Source organism: Patagioenas fasciata, chromosome W (assembly GCF_037038585.1).
Source record: "Patagioenas fasciata isolate bPatFas1 chromosome W, bPatFas1.hap1, whole genome shotgun sequence".
NCBI lineage: Eukaryota > Metazoa > Chordata > Aves > Columbiformes > Columbidae > Patagioenas > Patagioenas fasciata.
Window position 1 is genome coordinate 45,924,367 of NC_092559.1, and position 21,041 is coordinate 45,945,407.

At 43.3% G+C, this 21,041-nt stretch overlaps 1 protein-coding gene across 1 annotated transcript; it reads right to left on the minus strand.

The window, feature by feature from the left end:
* Positions 1 to 17,303: 17,303 nt before the first annotated feature.
* Positions 17,304 to 20,568, minus strand: LOC136114538 (uncharacterized). Its single transcript, XM_071801581.1, has 3 exons — positions 19,847 to 20,568; positions 19,719 to 19,785; positions 17,304 to 17,396 (listed from the first exon to the last, which is right to left on the minus strand). The coding sequence occupies exons 1-3, from the start codon at positions 20,566 to 20,568 to the stop codon at positions 17,304 to 17,306; spliced, it is 882 nt and encodes a 293-aa protein (XP_071657682.1).
* Positions 20,569 to 21,041: the final 473 nt, after the last annotated feature.

Here is a 21,041-nt window from a genome sequence, read left to right on the forward strand (position 1 = left end):
GACGTTACAGAGCCTAAAAAAGCCTGGTAGGGCAGAAAGAGCACAAAAAAGCTTGACAGATCCCAACAGGGCCTGACAGAGTCCAAGAGACACACAGATCTCAACAAAGTCACGCAGAGACTGAGAGGGCCTGAAAGAGCCTGACAAAACTTGACAGGGATTGACAGAGCCCTACAGAGCACAACAGGGCCCAACAAAGCCCAACAGAGCTTGAAAAGGCCTGACAGAACCCAAAAGAGCTTGCCACAAACTGACAGAGCATGTAAGAGCCACAAAGAACCTGACAAAACTTGAGAGAGCCCAACAGAGACAGGCAAAGCCCGACAGAGCCCAACAGGGACTTACAGAGCCCTACAGAACTCGACAGGGCCTGACAGAGCACGACAGGGCCCAACAAAACCTGACAGAGCCCAGCAGAACCTGACAGAACCCAACAGAACTCGACAGGGCCTGACAAACTCAGACAGTACCTGACAGCGAACTATAGAGTCCAGCAGGGCCTGACAAGGCCAACAAAGCATGACAGAGCCTGAAAGAGCTCAGGAAAACATTACAGAGCACGACAGGGCCTGACACAGCTTGACAGAGCCTTACAGATCCTGACAGAGGCTGACAGAACCTGACAGAGGCTGACAGAACCCGACAGGACCCAACAAATCTTGAAAGAGCCAAACAGCGCTCAGTGGAGCCTGACAGACCTCACCAATACCCAACAATGCCTGACAAAACACGACAGAGCCCTACAAATGTGGAAATGGCATGAAAGAGCCCAATAGACAACCAGAAAGTCCGACAGATCCTGACAAAGCCTGACTAAGGGCGAAAAAGCCCAACAAAGCCTAAGAAAGCCTGATATGACCCAACAGAACCCGATAAAGACTGACAATGCCCAATGGATCCCAACAGATCCTGACCGAGTACGACAAGGCCCAACAAAGCCCTGATACAGGGAGTTGACAATTAACTAATTAACACTTAGAAAACTAACACTTGACACTTAAAGAACTAACCCTACCTCGCATCACTAAAGACACTTAGAGAGCTAACCCTTTAACCCACATCACTATTGCCTAGCCTTGCTTAACTCTGTGTAACCTATTGTACGAAAAACAGGACTTCACTGACACCTTGCAAAAATAATAATCCTTGGGTGCATCCTTGGGTGAACTAGATTACAGAAACTTGGGCACAGGACAGGAGATACGCCAGTTTTAACCCACTCAGCAGTCTGAGACCTAACCAACTCATCACACTGGACCAAAGGTGACCATGTACAGAGCAAGAGGACCCTGGTTCACGATCACTGTGCAGCTGCAACCAGGAGGAGCCGGAGGTGGAGACTATGGAAATGGTCTCCCAGAACTCATTGTAATAAGAATCACCTTCTTGGGGACAGGTTATGAATATGTATAGGCGTTCCTGAAACTTTCATGAATATGTAACACTTTACTGCATTTCACCAAGCTCACAGCTACTGTAATTTTAAACACGTATAAAGAGAAATGATTCCCCGTGTGTCCAGCGTCGTAAAGAAATACATACCTTCTTTATAACCTCAAGGGTTGTAAGGTTATTCCACACCTCAGCCCAACAGAGCTTGACAGGGCTTGGTTTCAAACTTTGCTAACACTTGTCTCGTGACTCTGTTGTTTTTCAGAACGAGCAATTTATGTGTTTTACCTTGGGTTGCCATCTCAGGGTCTACAGGCATTGCAGTAATTTGCATTCCTTGAACTACTGAGTGCATTAACCGAATAAGGCATGGAATCATACATGGTAAAAATAACAATCTTAGAAGTACACATAATAACATAAATCTTAATTTTTCCACTAGGTTTCCCCAAACAATTGGTTACACTAATCATCTATTAGTAAAGAATTCTATTTTTTTTTTTTAAGTGATATACATATGACCCGTTTGATTTCTTCTACAATTTTCATTATTGCGTACCCATTGCCATCTATCTTTAAACAACACTCAGAGATATTCCACTTTACACAAACACCTCCTTCTTCTGCTAAGAGGTAGTCTAAGGCTACTCGATTTTGATATACTGCAGCTCAGGTTTGTGATAATCATTTTGCTATTAGTTTTAGAGCCTCAGCTGTCCGGTTATATATTATTTTTATTACAGCCTGTAATCAGATTATTCTATTTAACATGTACATCAGTGTACGGTATCTCCAATGTCTCCAACTCCCATCTTAGACCTACGTTCCAATTTAGGAGGGTTAGTAGTAAGTACCATTTTACAAGAAGTATGTATATACATATATATTTTTTTTCTTTTTTTTTTAAGTATTTCCACTTGTGAAATACATATTTACCCAATTACTTTATAACTTAAAATTTATCTTTCTGGTCTAGCTTCTCCTGATATGTGTGTTTTATTTCATCTTAATAATTGTTTAGGCTCTACACCTTCTCTATCTGAATATCTCACATTCTAGATCCTACTCTGAAACCTCCTTTTTCCTATAGTCTGTACTACCTATACCTGCAAACTTTGAAACATACATTTTCCCAGTTTCTTTTGACTATAGCATCTTAAATTTATGTGGATGTGATACTGAAGAACTAATTTCATTTTTCTGCTATATCCAACATTTTAGAAGCACTTTAAGCATGGATTCACAATCCCACCCAGGGGCAGGCTCATGAGTAGGGTTATTAGTCCCCACATGATTAGTATCCCTCTGCCTCCTTTGCCTACTGGGTTGCTTCCAGCAGCAAGGCAAGCTATCTTCTTGGCAGCAAGGATAGTCTTCAGGGGATCCATAGGAGCTGTTGCGTTTCCAATGACTGGCTTTAAAGGTTTCTCAAGTTTTGGTTCTTACCAGTGCACACCCACCAGATGCTTGATTTTGTTTTCTACACTCTACCTGTATTTTTTTTTTTTTTGCCTTACTTCACATCTTTTTGCTAATCCCGTGGTCTCACAATTGCTACTATTCCTGAGAATCTAACACTACTATTCTCTTCTGTACTCCTTCCCCCCAATATGTTCTTTGCTTAATTTGTTCACACGTTGGACACAACCCTCCAGGAGGATAACTCCTACGGCAATGGTAATTACTACTTCTCCTTACAGACGTTACATTCAGTCTTTACAAAAAAAAAAAAAACAATTACTATTATCAACTTCAATCCATATTGTGATCCTGTTCTAATTGGTATTGGCCGAGCCAAGATGGGAGCAGCAGAGCAGCACACCAGCCATAGCAGAGGGAACAGGTTCAGGTTCCTACACCCTCTGCAACCAGTCGCTGAGTGACTTGTCTTCTCGGCAGCAAGGGTAGTGTCCCTGCCTTTCCCATTTATCCTGCCTTTTTGCATGGCGGCTTTTTATCTTTTCCCAACTCCTGGGTTTAACTTCCAACGAAAGACAGGAACGGCATGGGACACAATTTTTCTTTCTACACTCGATTCATTCTATAACGGATTCACTTCCCAAACCCCCTTTCATTCCATTTAAAAACAATTCCCACCACTCTTGACTATCTAATTCTATCTTCCCTGTGGATATCAAGACTCTTAGCTGGGCTTCTGTCTCTTTATGTTCTATTCTCAGGCAATTAAAACATAAACCTGATGGCAAATATCCTCCATGTATGTGTTTATACCACAATTCTTTACAATATAGACACCAAATACATGCAAAAGGGTGCGAGGGCAAAAAATCATGGACTCCACACAAACCAATATGAATTCAAGCGAAGCCATTTATTACAGAAACAAGCCTCCTTATATACGCAGTTATTTCCTGATCACGCATCCACGCTCCAAGCATGCATTAGGTGATTGGATATCGTCTATGTTAACGAGCTGTCCACGCGCCCGAGTCTCACTGCTAATAGGTCTGTTGATTTATGTTGTGTTTTCAGCTTTCCAAGGCGGCCTTGAAATTCTTTTGGGCCTGGGTAGTTTAATAACAAATCTCCATCTAATAGAAACCCATCCACACAGTAACTTCAAGAAAATCCAAAAACATCCAAAACACTTCAAAAACTGATCACGGAGAGCTCTGGTTCCCCAATGAGTAAATTTAGAATTCCTTTAACCTAATTTTTGGGGACTATCTCTCTACTATCCGGTAAAAAAAATAACATCCTCCATTCCTGAATTCTGATTTTGTGGTGTTTCCCCTACTTCACCCCTTTTTGGTTTTGAAAAAAAAAAAAACAAACACAAAAACCAAACACAAAAACCAAACACAAAAACCAAACACAAAAAACCAAACACAAAAAACCAAACAAAAAACAAACAAAAACCAAGAAAAAACAAAAACCAACAAAAAACAAACAAAAAACAAACAAACAAAAAAAAACAAACAAAAAACCAAACAAACAAAAAAAACAAACAAAACCCCCCCAGTTAAGAATCAGATAAGTGCGCTGGACCTTGACTACATACTCCGAATCACAAATCAAATTTAGAGGTTCCTCCTTAAAAAGCTCTAAGTCATGTAAAGCTGTGCCAAGTTCTGCTAATTGGGTTGAACCTTCAATAATTTTTTACATAATGACGCCAATTGTTATCTTCGTGCCAGATCACTGCAGCTTTATGAGACTTCCCAGAACCATAAAAAAAAAACAACTGTGCAAGCATGTAGGATCAGACCAGATACAAGTATGGTCTGTGACCTCATGTTAAAGACTTGCAGGTTCTGCTGTTAAGAAAATCAGCTAGTGCAATTTACAAGGACATAGATTGCAAATAAAAAATCAGAATTAAATTTCACAAGTGGTACATATATGACGAAAGGATCATAGCCTATTAAGACTTAAATTCATTCCCTGCATTTCTTGATCAGACTAACAATCGGTATATCAGTCTGTTAGCATTCTCATCATACTGTCCCACAAGAGCCACAGGTTGTTTCTATGTTGTAGCTATAAATAGACAAATCTGCAAGTCCAGTCGAATGCAGTCAGCCTGTAAGCTTGTCATAAATTTATTTCTCAAAGTTTCTAACTCCATTTTGGCTGTCATATTTATTGGATATTGTTTTCCCTTACTGGATCGAAGTCCTGTTACAGTTCTATCAGTGTAGTATTTGTTTTATCAAAACATTGGCTGTTAATACTAGTGGAAATACAGTATTCAGAATTTCCTTGGAGATTTCTCACTTGCAGCAAGCAGATCTGCACCATCCAGGCAGCTTCTTGTAGGACATGCAACTAAACAGAATTCTCAGAAAACGTTATTTGAGCTTACAATTTACTTAACAAATCTTGACCCAAGAGAGGTATAGGGCTTTCTGGCAAATACAAGTATTCCTATGGTAAAACTTGGTTCCAAATTTGGCATTCCATTGTTCTCAAAAAAAGGCCTTTCTTTCTTTCTCTCCCATGACCTCAAAAACTAGCACGGTGAATATACTGAGAAGTCTCTTACAACTAGTTACCATGGAATAAGTCCATTAAAAAACATTTTTACTTTAATTACCCAGCTTTATTAGAACTATGGTTCCACTGGTGATGCCTTCAAATTTCAACCCTCAGATGCCTTCATGCAGTATTACAGTTCTCTAGCAGTAACATTGCTGGGGGGGAGGGGGTGGGGGGGAATAAAACCTCACTCTCACCCCCATCTGAGATGGCAAGACCTCCAGTCCAGCATGAAAACAAAGCAGTTCAAACTCCACATCAAACCATCCTGTCTCCGTTCCACACCCAAATCAGTACCAGTCTGACCCAGAGCAAGACTGAGCACTCTGACCCCCTAAGGCTGACCAGTGTTAAAAGACTGACTTCAGCCAGGAGGTAAAATGATGAGCTCTCTCCCCAGATGTGCCAGAACCTAGGAAACAAGACTGAAGCAAAAAGTAACAGCACCAATGACCCCGATTCAAAGCTGAGAAGCAACACAGTGCCACAATAAGGATGGACGAAAACACTCCAAGAAAAAAAAAAAAAAAAGAAGGACGGGGAGAGAATAAAGCCCCCCTTTCTCTGCTTAGCAGTGGGCAACTGGCTTTTACCTTATTTATTTTTATTTTTTTGTAATATTCTTGCTGCAGTTTAGATATAGCCAAGGCCACGCAGGTGGCGTAATCACTGGTTTGAATTGGGAGGCTCTGGCAAACTCCTCAGTTACAATGAGCTGAGTCTATCTTGCAGTTTGCACAGGTCTGATATATTTTGCTTTTTTGTTTTCCCATTTCATTCCAAACATAAAGCCCTCTATACGCAACTCCAATTAGCTCAACAGTTGTTACATTCCTCAGTCCCATTTACCTTTTACAATTTACAGATCTCAAAAAACAGTATATTAAACATCAATCCATTATTCCATTTTCCTACACCTAAATCAGTTCATATTCTAGCAACTTTTAAAAACAACCTCATAAAATACCAAGTTCACATCCATTTAGGAGTTTTGGTTTGGTTTGGTTTGTGTGTTTTTGTTTGTTTTGTTTGTTTTTTTGCATTCAATGCAAATCAGAGTTTAACAATTTAAATTCTTTTCTGGTCTCAAAATTACTAGATGACAATATGAGCAATTACGCTAATGTGTAAGGATGCATCCTAAGTGGGACAAGGTGGCATTTTAGCAGTGGAACCATTCCCCATTTTGTAATCATCTCCCCAAACAAAATTCTTTTGGTACCGAATATAAATATGCAAATTAAAATATTGAGCTCAGATATGAAAACCAAATACCAAGTTCAAATATGCAGATGGATCACAGTTACACTTATTCAAGACAATATCTCAATTTTTGCACTGCACCTTTGGGCCGCTTACTGCTCAGTCAGGCAGAGGTACCGCTGGGTCTCCCTGACAAAACAGGTCAGTGCACGCTGGAGCCCAAATGGCACCTGCCCCCCCACCGCCGCTGCAAGCTGGACTAGGCAAGGTTTTCATTAGCGTCTCATCTGGTGTGCTACAACTGTCATTCCAAAACAAGGATTCTTTACTTGGTGTGCATACTAAAGAACCAAATCCGGCACATCGAGATGAGACACGGTCTATCAGAGAGTTGCGCAAGTCTTGATACTGCAATAAAGCTAGCATGCTAGAAAGAAAAGTAACAGCTACTACACACAAAATTTTACCATCACATTTACGCAGTAAAGAACTAAATTACTCATGATCTTCTGTATTATCACAAAACGCACATTTTGAGTCCATGGATTCTCATTATGTAACAGTCTATGAACTTACTGTACCATGTAACAGACAAAGACCTATTAAACTGTAATATGCTTAAACAGATACCTACAAAGAAAACAGGTTAATGAGGAAAGTATCTTGCAGACTTCAGCAACTGTTCTATGACCTGTGTGTTATCAGTTAATTCTCAGCTTGTTGAAGTTCAAGTCGTTCCACCTGTAAAACTGTCTGAAACGATTTAATGATCTCTTGTAGAGATTTATTTTGTCCTGCTCTGCACAGAATCACAGAATGTTAGGTATTGGAAGGGACCACGAAAGATCATCTAGTCCAGTCCCCCTGCCGGAGGAGGAACACCTAGATGAGGTTACACAGAAAGGCATCCAGGCAGGTCTTGAATGCCTCCAGAGTAGTAGACCCCACAACCTCTCTGGGCAGCCTGTTCCAGTGTTCTGTTACCCTCACTGAGAAGAAGTTTCTTCTCAACTTTAAGTGAAACCTCTTGTGTTCCAGTTTGTACCCATTACCCCTTGTCCTACCGTTGGTTGTCACTGAGAAGAGCCTGGCTCCATCCTCATCACACTCACCCTTTACATATTTGTAAACATTAATTAGGACACCCCTCAGTCTCCTCTTCTCCAAGCTAAAGAGAACCAGCTCCCTCAGTCTTTCCTCATAAGGGAGATGCTCCACTCCCTTGATCAAATTTCTTGCCCTACGCTGGACTCTCTCCAGCAGTTCCCTGTCCTTCTTTAACTGAGGGGTCCAGAACGGGACACAATATTCCAGATGGGGTCTCACCAGGGCGGAGTAGAGGGGAAGGAGAACCTCTTGTGACCTACTAACCACCCCCCTTCTAATACACCCCAGGATGCCATTGGCCTTCCTGGCCACAAGGGCACAGTGCTGGCTCATGGTCATCCTGCTGTCCACCAGGACCCCCAGGTCCCTTTCCCCTACACTGCTCTCTAATAGGTCATTCCCCAACTTATACTGGAACCTGGGGTTGTTCCTACTCAGATGCAAGACTCTACACTTGCCCTTGTTATATTTCATTACATTTTTCCCTGCCCAACTCTCCAGCCTGTCCAGGTCTCGCTGGATGGTGGCACAGCCTTCTGGCGTGTCAGCCACTCCTCCCAGCTTGGTGTCATCAGCAAACTTGCTGATAGTACACTCTATTCCCTCATCCAAATCGTTCATGAATATATTGAATAATATAGGCCCCAGTACTGATCCCTGAGGCACTCCACTAGATAAGGGCCTCCAACTAGACTTCGCCCCACTGACCACAACTCTCTGGCTTCTTTCCTTCAGCCAGTTCGCAGTCCACCTCACTATCTGATCATCCAGACCGCACTCCCTCAATTTAGCTGTGAGGATGCTGTGGGAGATTGTGTCAAGTGCCTTACTCAAGTCAAGGTAGACCACATCCACCACTCTGCCATCATCCATCCATCTTGTTATGTCCTCCTAAAAGTGAATGAGGTTGGTCAAGCACGACTTCCCCTTGGTGAAGCCATGTTGACTGCCCCTAACGACCCTCTTATCACTGATATGCCTTGAGGTGGCACCAAGGATAAGTCGTTCCATCAGTTTCCCAGGGATGGAGGTGAGGCTGACCGGTCTATAGTTACCTGGGTCCTCCTTCCTGCCCTTTTTGAAGACTGGAGTAACATTTGCATTCCTCCAGTCCTCAGGCACCTCTCCCATTTCCCAAGACTTGGCAAAGATGATGGAGAGAGGTCCAGCAATTACCTCAGCCAGCTCCTTCAGCACCTGCGGTTGCATCCAATCTGGACCCATGGATTTATGAATGTCCAGATTGCCTAATTGCTCCCTAACCCATTCCTCATCAACCGAGGCAAACTCCTCCATTGTCCTGCCTTCCTCTGGGGCCTCAGCGGTACGGGGCTCCTCAGGACAGCCTCCAGCAGAGTAGACAGAGACAAAGAAGGCATTCAGTAACTTTGCCTTCTCTGTATCTTCTGTCACCAGGGCACCCACCCCATTCATCAGTGGGCCTACATTGCCTCTGGTGGTAGTTTTATCTGCCACGTATTTGAAAAAGCTCTTCCTGTTGTCCTTGACCCCTTTCGCCAGGTGTACTTCCAAGGAGGTCTTAGCTTTCCTAGTTGCCTCCCTACATCCTCTGACAACAGCCTTATATTGTCCCCAAGTGGCCAGCCCCTCCTTCCATGATCTATAAACTCTCCTCTTCCACTTGATCATACCCAGCAGTTCCCTGTTTAACCACTCAGGTCTCCTGGCTCCCTTCCTTGACTTCCTACGTGTCGGGATGCTCTGATCTTGTGCCCGGAAGAAACAGTCCCGGAACACTAACCAACTATCTTGGGCCCCTTTACCTTCAAGCAGCCTTGCCCATGGGATTTCCCCTAGTAATTGCTTGAAAAGGCCAAGGTTTGCCCTGCTCAAGTCTAGGGTTGCAATTCTGCTTGCTATCGTGCTCCTACCACATGAGATCCTGAACTCCATCTCATGGTCGCTGCAATCAAGGCAGCCCTCAACCTTTACCGCTTCAACCAGACCCTCCTTGTTAGTGAGGATGAGGTCCAGTAGTTCACCTCTTCCAGTCGGCTCCTCCACCCTTTGCATCAGAAAGTTATTTTCAAGGCACTGGAGGAACCTCCTAAACTGTGGATGGCTGGCTGAGCAGTCTTTCCAACAAACATCAGGGAAGTTAAAATCCCCCACCACAACCATGGCTTGTGATTGTGAGGCTGCTCTCAGCTGTCTGTAGAAGGCCTCATCAACTTTCTCACCCTGATCTGGTGGCCTATAACAGACCCCAACAATAGTATCACCCTTGCCAGCCTGCCCCTTAATTCTCACCCATAGACTCTCAACTCGCTCCTCATCCGAGCCTGGACAATACTCAATACATTGTAGTTGCTCTCTCACGTAAAGAGTGACTCCGCCACCACGCCTGGCTGGCCTGTCTTCTCGCCTTAAAAACAACATTAATTGCAACAAAGTATTATACTTCAAGGTTATATCCTCCAGCCACTTTTCCCATTCATCTAAGTTACACAACAGCCACCATTGATCATAATATTTCACAAGATCTTCCTTGCTCATATTTCCAGGTGCTCTCCTAGGTTTTAAAACACCTCCCAATACCGATTTCTTAGGAACAAGACTGAAAACAGTCATTCCTGACACCACCTCATAAGTAAAAACCATGAGAAGAGGGAGGGAGGGAGGGAGGGGAAGCACAGGGCTGCTTGCAGCATGAGTGGGAAAAGCAGGGAGAAGGCCCACAGTGTATCCACATAAACAATGTCACAAAGAAAGAACTGCAAACAGCAATCAGTGACTCATTCTGCTCTCTCGTGGAAGTTGGAGGGTTAAAAGGCGGTAAAGGCAGATACAAATTGGTAAAAAGAACTGATAGTACACTTGTTTATGACTTCAGCGTTCTCAACTTTCACAGGTTCTTTGGGCAAGTTGTCTGACTCCAGTCCTCTGGACTTGCTGTTCTCATCAGTGTTAGGCAATGGTACAGGAGGCCACCCGCTCGCCATCTTTCCTCCCCCTGCCCCGGACTGCTGAACCATCTGGGGTGCCGAAGGCACAGCAGGGGATGGAGTAGGGAGGACACTGAAGACATGAACTAGGTAAGTTTCATAGCAATTTTCAGGATACTTATCAGGCTGCAATGCTGCAAAAATTCCGGCAGCAGCAGACCGTTCAGCCTTAAGATCTTTTAAGACGGTAATTATAAGCTGCCATGTAGTTGCTAATGATTTAGCTTCTTTATCTCCATTGCTGACTTTATCCCATGATTTCTGCCCTATATCATCCCAAAGTTCAAGTTTAAGTTTTGTGCCACTAATGCTCATAACAGTCTTTTCAGGTTTTAATTGCTTCACTGTAGTAATTATCAGTTTCCAGGCGGTTACAAGGCCGAGAATATCTTTTTCACTGCAACTGATCACCTTCCACAACACAGTTCCCACTTTTTCTCAAGTCTCTATTTGAAAAGCTCCTGACAGATCAGCAGGAAACTCATTGCCTCTCCACCAAAATCAAAGTTTTTTGAGGTTACTCTCCTCATATTTCACCCCTCTCATAGAGAGGATATGCAAGAGGAGCCGCAGAATTTCTTCTTCTTTAGACACATTCTGCCCCATCTCCTCTCGCCCCCAGCTGCTCACCTCTTTGGGTGTCCATTGCAACGATATCAGATCCTCTGTCCCTCCTCTGTCACTTCTGTAGCGATCAATCAGGAGACACACAGCCCGCAGACTACGTCCCGGTCACGGTCCAGCTGTGCCGTCTCCAGCTGGGGTTCGTTCCTTGCAGCAACCATCCCCTCACCGTAAATTCTCCTTTCATATCACGTCAGCATCACCACTTGCAAGTGTGAAAAATCATGAACTCCACACAATCCAATATGAATTCAAGCGAAGCCATTTATTACAGAAACAAGCCTCCTTATATACGTAGTTATTTCCTGATCACGCATCCACGCTCCAAGCATGCATTAGCTGATTGGATATCGTCTATGTTGACGAGCTGTCCACGCGCCCGAGTCTCACTGCTAATAGGTCTGTTGATTTATGTTGTGTTTTCAGCTTTCCAAGGCGGCTTTGAAATTCTTTTGGGCCTGGGTAGTTTAATAACAAATCTCCATCTAATAGAAACCCATCCACACAGTAACTTCAAGAAAATCCAAAAACATCCAAAACACTTCAAAAACTGATCACGGAGAGCTCTGGTTCCCCAATGAGTAAATTTAGAATTCCCTTAACCTAATTTTTGGGGACTATCTCTCTACTATCCGGTAAAAAAAATAACATCCCCCATTCTTGAATTCTGCACCTATCCATTGTCTACAATATCCTAACAATCCTAACAATTGTCTTTTCCCTTTTATAAGCCAATGTCCTAAATATTTTATGTCTGGTTCTACAAACTTCAATTTACTCTCTGATACATTTAATCCTTTGTGTCTAAAAAAGTTCAATAATCCTATGGTTCTTTTTCATACTGTCTCTTCTGCTTCTTTCCGGCAATTAATGTCATCTATTATATTAACTTTACCCCAGAAGGGGATTCAAATTCTAACAATAGTTTTTCTAACGCTTATCCAAATAAATTTGGTAATTCTGTAAAACCCTGTGACAATACAATCTATCTTAGTTGTTTTCGTCCCATTCAAAAGCAAAATAATTCCTGCTACCCTCATCTAAGGAGCAGGCCCAAAATACATCTTTTAGATTTACTACGCTATACTAAATGTTTTCTGGGGACATCTGGTTTAGCAATGTATATAGATTTGCTACCACAGGAAATCAGGATATGGTTGGTTTTGACTTTGTCCTGTGGCGTTAACACATAGTTTTACTTTTAATATTCCCTGTTCAATTTCTATAGTCATGCCTGATGCCACAATTAAATCTCTCCCCAATAGATTATTTTCAGCCTCTGGGACTAATAATAAGTCATTTAGGCAAATTCTTATTTAGATTCAATTTCCACATTATCCAGTATGAGAACTTTGAAGGGTTCTCCCTTTGCTTCCACTACGAGGGAAGTCTTTAAAATGCATCCTCTGGGAAGGTGTTGTATGGTAGACCTTCCTACCCCCGTATCCACTAAAAAGATCACTTCATCTTTATGGGGGCCTATCTTGAGTTTTATCAAGGGCTCTGTTGTTGTCTTTGCCCCTAATATATATAGAGCCCCTGCTCCTCTAAACATCTTCTCATCTTGCTCTCTATTTCTACAACTTTGCTGCATATGTCCCTTTTTCCCACAATAATAACAAATAGGGACATTCTCTCCCTGTATTCGATTCATAGGAGGTCTTTTTACTGGGATCGACCTCCCCCTTTGCTCATTTTGTTCTTCTCTATCTGGTGTTAGTTTCTCTGCCTTTTGACTCTCCCTTACTGCGGCTACTAAAAATTTTTTCCTTTGCTCTTTGTTTCTCCCCATCTCTTTGAGTTTTTCTAATTTCTTTCTTATATCTCCCCAGGATTTTGCTACAAACTGGGGGTCTACTCCTGAGTATATTTATCCTTTTTCTCAAATACATATATTTCTACAGTTCTCAAACTTCCTTCCCAGCATGAAACATAACTGCTTTCTTCTTGATCAAAAAGTTCTTTACCATTTACATACAGTAACAGATCATTTTCTCTTTACCCTTCCCCTGGGTAAATTCCTCATTCCAAAATTCTAACATGACCCCCCACCAGGGACTCTCAGGGGGATTTCTCTGGCAGGTCGCTCCCCTTTAACCTCTTGGGCCCCTTCCGTGGGCCCCACTAGACCTAAGGACTTGCTTGTTCCCTGGCCTATCCTGACTGGTTCACAATATGTGACTCGAATCCACAACCAAAACAAACTGTTCACTCGCTTCGTCCCTTCAGTGGCCAAGCCCCTTGCGGGGTGTCGAAACCGCAATTAGAAGGACTCCACACTCGCTTTGCAACCAGGTTGCATCTCAGCCAACACCAGTCACACACACCACCCGACCCGGAGGTACTTACAGTCCACTTTTCCCGTCCGGACCTTCGTGCACTCTGGATTACAGGTGAACTGCAGTATGGGGAGGAGCTCAGTTCTTTTGCTTATGCTTTATCATGTAATAACGTTGGATCTCCAGACACTCCGAGCACTAGGGTCACTGGTTAGAGTGGGGCACCTCCCCGAGCTCAGAGTGGCACAGAGATATCCAAGATTATCACGTTCGGGTCACCAATTGCAATAAACAACTCAGGCTACTCCAATCATGGATAGCAGCACTTCATGCAATTTATTATAATGTGTTCGCTAATAGAATAAGCAAAACAGTGCTGGGTGTGCAGGGAATCTGTGCTCCACAAACACGCACACTAAGATCTCCAAACTGGCCCTTTTTATTGTCTTTGAGTTCCGGATTTCGGTTAGTTTTAGCCTATTTTTGTTTCTTTGGTATTACTTGTTCTTTCCTTTGCGGTCTTCAGGAGGCCTTCTTGCGGTTAGTCATTCTGGAGAAAGTTCCTCTTTTTTCCTCCGTGTCTTCTTCTTACCTTGTGACCTAGTTTCACAACTAGTCTTACAGTTGGTTTAAAGCAAGCCAGGTTTACAATTAGCCACACAGTTTGCTCAAAGCTTAGCCCTTATTTCCTTTGTCCTAGTGATAGAGGGAATTGACAATTAACAAATTAACACTTAAAGAGCTAACACTTGACACTTAAGAGAGCTAACCCTTTAACCCACATCACTATTGCCTAGTTGTGACGGAGGTACCCCGAGGTTAGTTTAAGGGACAACAGGGTCCAAAACAACTTTTATTAAACCGGTGAGAAACAGGGTTTTAGCACTCCAAAAGTGACTTAAATACAGGTTCGGATATCAATTGAGGAAAATGATTAAGAGGCAGCAACTAATACAACAGGCGGTCCACAGAGTGCATGCACGTGGCTTCACCCAAAACAATGCCGGAGCCGTCTCTGAGTCCCAGAGGAGTACACACTTGCCTGAACACAGTGCGGGATTATTCTTAAAGAGATACACATACTCGTAGTGAGTACGGAAAGTTAGAACACTCGCGATTCTGCAAGGGTAAATTTAGAATACACTCACAATCCTGTGAGGGTTAATTTACTTACGTGTGCAAATGTGCACAGAATATTACATGTGCTTATGTGGAAGCACGGGAGGAAAATACACTCGCGATTGTGCGAAGAAATAATTTATACATGTGCTCGTATTGAGCACGGAAAGTTACACGTGCAAATGTGCACGGAAAGTACACGCGCTTGTATTAAGCACAGAAAGTACGCATGCAAATGTGCACAGAAAGTTACTCGTGTTTGTATTAAGCACGGAAAATTACACGTGCTTATGTGGAAGCACGGGAGAAAAATACACCTGCGATCATGCGAGGATTAAGTTTACACGTGCTCATATTGAGCACGGAAAGTTACACGTGCATATGTGCACAGAAGGGATACACTCGCAATCCTGCGAGAAGTTTTACTCACACCCGTGGCGGCAAGGCAAGCAGAGTCTCCATCCTGGGGAGAGGGGCTCTCGGCAGCAGCATCTTGCTCGTGCTCCGAGAGACCCACGACAATGGGCGGAGTCTCAACGAGAATCCCATTTTTATACTGGCTGATCAGACCTGACTGTAGGCATTCTAGAAGCTTCTCTGCACCCCCACACTGGCTGTGGGGTGCCCCTGAAGCCTCCAAGCATCCCCCACACTGGCCGCAGGTGCCCAGCGGCTCACTGGCACCTCGGCACTCCCTTCTCCTAATGGCCCTGGCCAGGGTGCTCTGAGGCCAAACAAAAGAAGCTGTTAGCCTCAAACAGCAGAGAGAGAGGGAATTGTGCCTACTCCTTCCATACTGAAGGAGGGAGGGGGAGAGAGGGGGGTTTGCATCCTTCCACACAAGCCTTGTTTAACTCTGTGCAACTTATTGTACGGAAAACAGGACTTCACTGACGCCTTGCAAAAATAATAATCCTTGGGTGAATCCTTGGTGCATCCTTGGGTGAACTAGATTACAGAAACTTGGGCACAGGACAGGAGATACTTAACCAACTCATCACACTGTACTGAAGGTGACAGTGTACAAAGAAAGAGGACCCGTGTTAACAATCACTGCGCAGCTGCGACCAGGAGTAACCGGAGGTTGAGACTCTGGAAATGGTCTCTCGGAACTCATTGTAATAAGAACTGCCTTCTCGGGGACAGGTTATGAATATGTATAGGCATTCCTAAAACTTTCATGAATATGTAACACTTCACTGCATTTAACCAAGCTCACAGCTACTGTAATTTTACACACGTATTAGGTGAAATGATTCCCCGTGTGTCTGGCATCGTAGATAAATACATACCTTCTTTATAACCTCAAGGGTTGTAAGGTCATTCCATGCCTCACTAGCTCCATGCCCTATTTGGTTAAGAGGGCGTCCCACCAGAAACCACAATGTGTTTTGCAACCCTCGCAATGTCCCCCTTGCAACCCTCAATGCAAGCAGAATAGTTGCACTCCTTCAGCACGAATCATAACTACATTTTTCACACAATTATACTTTTGGTCATCTTGACAAACTAGGCCTTCAGTTTCGATTCTTGGATGATTCAGGTTATTCTCTCTGTCCCTCAGAGTTCTCCTGCAAAAAGGAAAACAAACAAGGCTCACCTCTTTGAGGCAAAAATAATTAAAATGATGGAAATATCCAGCGGGTATTTATCCGATGTTCCTTGCCCAGGGCATCGGAAGCTACCCATGAATTTGTGTTTAAAGGGGTTTTCAATACCAGTGATACACTTCCCACAGTGGGGAGTTCCACCAGGACTGGCTGTCCCGGGTAATGGGCTGAACCCTTGGAATCATTTGGTCCCTTTAGAGAGGGAATCAAGGAAGGGGCTTTTGGACAGAAAGCAGTGATTTTGAGGCATCCATTTACCCCCCACCTGTCATTTACCCCTGTGACAGCTTGCCACAGACGAGTATCCCAGTTACCCTCATGAGGTCTCAAAGGCCGTTTTAGGAGGCCGTTTTTTCTTTCTACAATTCCATTAGCCTGTGGGTAATATAGGGTGTGAAAAGTCCATTTGATCCCCTCACTTTGTGCCCAATCTTGTACAATTTTAACAGTGAAATGGGAACCGTTGTCAGACTGTATTTCTTGTGTCTTTGGAAAAGTTCCAAACCGTTCTCGCAATGCTTTCACAGTATTTTCACCTGTAGCTTTTTTAAAAGTTTCTGCTTGGACTAGTTCTGACGTAATTTCTGCTCCCACTAGTACGAAGTGCCTGCCCCCTGATTTCTTGAGGGAGGTAATGCAATCCACCTGCCAGGCGTCCCACAAACCTTTACCTTCCCTTAAATGCAGAGGGTTATCTTCTAAAGGGTGCCTTTCTAGCTGTCTCCGACATTGTTTGCAAGCTGATATGCAGGTTTTACACATTTCTCTGGTGACAGGCCAGCCTCGGGCCAGAGCTTCACGATACAAGTCTTTAGCTCCGATGTGTTTGCGCTTTACATGTAACCATTCTAACAAGTGTTCCCAATCTTCTGAAATTTGATCCTTTTGTACAGGGGCCAGTCTTGCTAATTCAACAGCTCAGTTATTCCATTCTCCTACGGATTCCCCATCTACTTGAAGAGAAGCCACCCAGCCCATAGAAAAGTTTCCTTTCCTAGCAATACTTAAAATTTCTTGCCACTTGTCTTTTTACCACAGTGGAATCCTATTAACTTCCCATCCATTCTGTTCCCGGAATGAAGCCACTCGGTACAGCCCTTAAACACAGCATAAGAGTCAGTATAAATGTGTACAGGGGTAGCAGTTTGTGCTTCATCTTGGAAAACACTCCATACTGCAATTAATTCACCTACTTGTGCACTACCATCTCCCTCTGTTATAATCTGTTCTTCGGAAGAGGTATGGAGCATGACTACCCTGTATTTCCACACTTTTCCCTCTCTTTTAGCAGAAGTGTCAGTAAACCAAGCACTAGCTGATCGATCATGCGAAAAGGGAGGTGCGACTTGAATCACTGAGGCAGGTTTATCTTGGTCATCGTCCAAGCTCTCCATTTCTTGTATAGTTAGATTTTTTAAAGCTCCTTCAGATACTGAGAAAATGTTACAATAATGTTCAATCTGAGCATACCGCTTTCGTACTGAGGCCTTTTGGGCTACCCCATCAGGAGGAAGGGTCCCAGAAGTGACTGTTTTTATGACTTTAAATGGGCCTCTTAATATGATTGGCTGCTGTCGTGCAATCTCCTCTACTTCTACTAGAGCCAGACTAACAATAAACAAACCTTTCTCCCGAGCAGTGTATCTCTTTTCGTCATCCCTAAAACCCCAGGAGAAAAATCCCACAGGTCGGGTTGGACCCTCAGGGCCTCTCTTCCATATGTGAACTGACAAGCCTGATAAAGCAAACCCCCATTCCACCTGAAAAGGGTCTGTACGGTGAATAGGACCAAGGGCTTGGTGAGCTGTTGCTTCAAAAATCAGTAATCTCATAGCTTCTTCCTGAGAAGCTGTCCATTCCCGTTTTACCCCTTTTCTTAACAGATCGTAAAGAGGTCTAGCAATGATAGAAAAGTCTGGGATGTGTTTCCTCCAAAAAACTAACAACCCTAAAACATACTGCAAATCCTTTTTTGATTCAGGCATTTTAATCTGAACTAAGGAAGCAAGAGTGTCTGGTAGGATGCAGGTCATCCCTCCCTTCCACCAGATTCCCAGGAATTTTACTTCTTGTGGAATTTGCAAACCCAGATTTTCTAAATGTGTAATTATATCCTGTTGGGTTGCCCCTACTTCTGTTATTTCATTTCCACCCACAAGAATATCATCAATGTACTGATAAACAGCTATGCCTTCGGGTTTGGGTATTTTTTCTAGCTCTTGGGGTAAAGCGTGATGAGCTAGTGTGGGAGAATGTTTATACCGCTGGGGAAGTCAGGTGAAAGGGTATTCTTGTCTTTCCCAGGTGAAAGCAAAACGATCTCTTGTCTTCTGGCTGCAATGGTATCATAAAAAACATGTCCTTAACATCTGTTGTTGCCATGATTGGATGAGCCTTTTCTTGTATCATGGTTATTAGCTCAGCCAGATTGGGGATTGCGGTGGTTAGAGGATCAGTGTTGGCATTTAGCTGCCGAAAATCTATTGTAAGTTGCCACATCCCATTGGGCTTTCTAACTGGCCGCACTGGAGAGTTAAAAGGAGAGTGTGTGTTAATTATTACTCCTTGTTCTCACATTTCTTGTATAACCGGTTTGATGCCTTCTTTGGCACCAAGGGGCAACGGGTATTGTTTTACATTTGTAACATGACTACATGGGAGTGCCGGTGCGACTTGCAGTAGCCTTAGATGTGACAATCCAAAAGTCCACAATAATCCTTCTGAATCTTCCCACTGTCTACCTTTGAGGGTATCCATACCTAGAAAACTGTTAGGAATGTCACCATTTTAATAGTGACTGTGCTCTCATTTCCTGGCAACAAGAATTTTACCCAAGCAACTTTCATAACTTCTGTTGACCCTAAAGCATTAAGGACACAAAAACGTCACTTCGAGGGAAAAACTCCACACCTGTCAGCATCTACATCACTTAGAGCAGAAATTTGTGCACAGGTGTCAATGAAAAAAGTTACAGGTTCATGCTTAGGGCCCCCTTTGGTACGCATGAGCTGTTGGATATAAATCCATCCCCCATTCCCCCACCCACTAGTAAGGAATGGAGGTTCTAGTTTTCCTGTTTCTGGGAGAGACTTTCATCCTTGACGGGGGAGGGAGCTGAAGGTATAACAGGTAGGATTTCTTTTACATTCTGTGAAGGCTCTTTTGGATTTCGCCACCTTGATACTAGTTTACTAAGTTTATCAAGGGGTAAACCTTCCATTATGTCTCTGGGAACTCCCTTTTTAGTTCCCAAAACCCACCATTGTTGTTGGGACTTAGACTGTTCTCCCTTTGCCTGTTTTAATGCATGGATGTTCTTTTTTTGGGATACCGGTAACAGCAGCAGTGTTGGCAGAGAGGCGCAGCTTTTTGATTTCAATATTATGGATTCCTCTCGACCTCTCTTCTAGGATTTTTACTGGGTCATATTTCTTATTGTAATCTATCAATTCTTGTGCTACTTCCCCCCACGCCCACACCTTTTGAGTATTTGTTATTGCGGGAAGTCAGGGGAGGGGTGAAAGAGGCATCCATGCTAGTATTAGTTCCTTCCCTCTGGCTCCCACTTCTGTTACCCTGGCTCCTAGCCATATTTTCCAATCTTTCTATTGGGCTCATTAGTGTGATTGTCCTTTGAATGTTAATTCCAGTAGATTTTAGTGACTCTGGAAGTCCCCTTATTAAGGGAGTCATCATGACTGGATTTACTGACAACATCACTGGAGATTCACATTCAGGAATTAATTTCCTTTCATGCATCATTTGCAAGCATACTGCTTTGTGTACACTTTCTAACAATTGATCAGGTGTGCCAGTAATTGCTAAGGGCTCTCCCCTATCTAAGGGGTTTAGCCCTCCAACCCAGTAAGCAGCTCGCTGGGTTAGAGACCGTGGGGCACGTCTGTCACCAGTTGTTAAGAAGACTCCATGCCCCCAGTATCCATTTGCCTCTTGTTCACTTAACTGAATTTGGTCTCCCCCAGTTAGGGATACACGCCACACATATTCAGTTTCAGATTCTTTAGGGAGGCGACCGTACTCTTTTTTAAGTTTGGCCAGCTCCGTGGCAGTGTAAGGTGTTTGCTTAGTTGTAATGTGAGGGTCAGTATCCTCCTCCTTTGCATAAAAGTATTCTGTTTTAACTAAGGGTTTCACGTGTGGGAATTCGTCATAACATTTTCCCATGTCCTCCAATTCTTTCCGAGGGTAGATTTGATTTATGTGTGGGATATTTTTCTCCTCTAACTCCCTCTCCCTCAGCACCCCCATGTTTTCCTTTAGAGTAGCTTTCAATGAGCAGTTTTCTTCCCTCTCCTTTTCTAATTGTTGAAAGCAGTTTTCTAATTGTTGTTCTAAATTGGAGGTTGTTTTTTGCAGGACCTGCACCAGATTTTCAAGGGATTCTATTATTTTACTTTCATTACTCCGCCGCATGAAGCGATCTTCAATTGCCGCTACTAGGCTGGCTCCTAGAACAGTGCAGACTACAGTCTTATCTCTATTTGATCCAAACTTAGAATTAGTCTGCAAAGAAATCACTCGGTCCACTACACTCTGTAAATTAGCCCAATTATCATGAACTCAGTCTTCTCCGGGTACAGAGGGTCAGGCTCCACACTTTGCTAAAAGCATGTAGAATGAGTCCTGATCTTTCCCTAACCGAAAATCCTGATTGTCAGCTTTTCCGGTCATTCTTACTACGAAGGGGCAGTACACACTCTAGGAAGGCACAACTTAGTTAT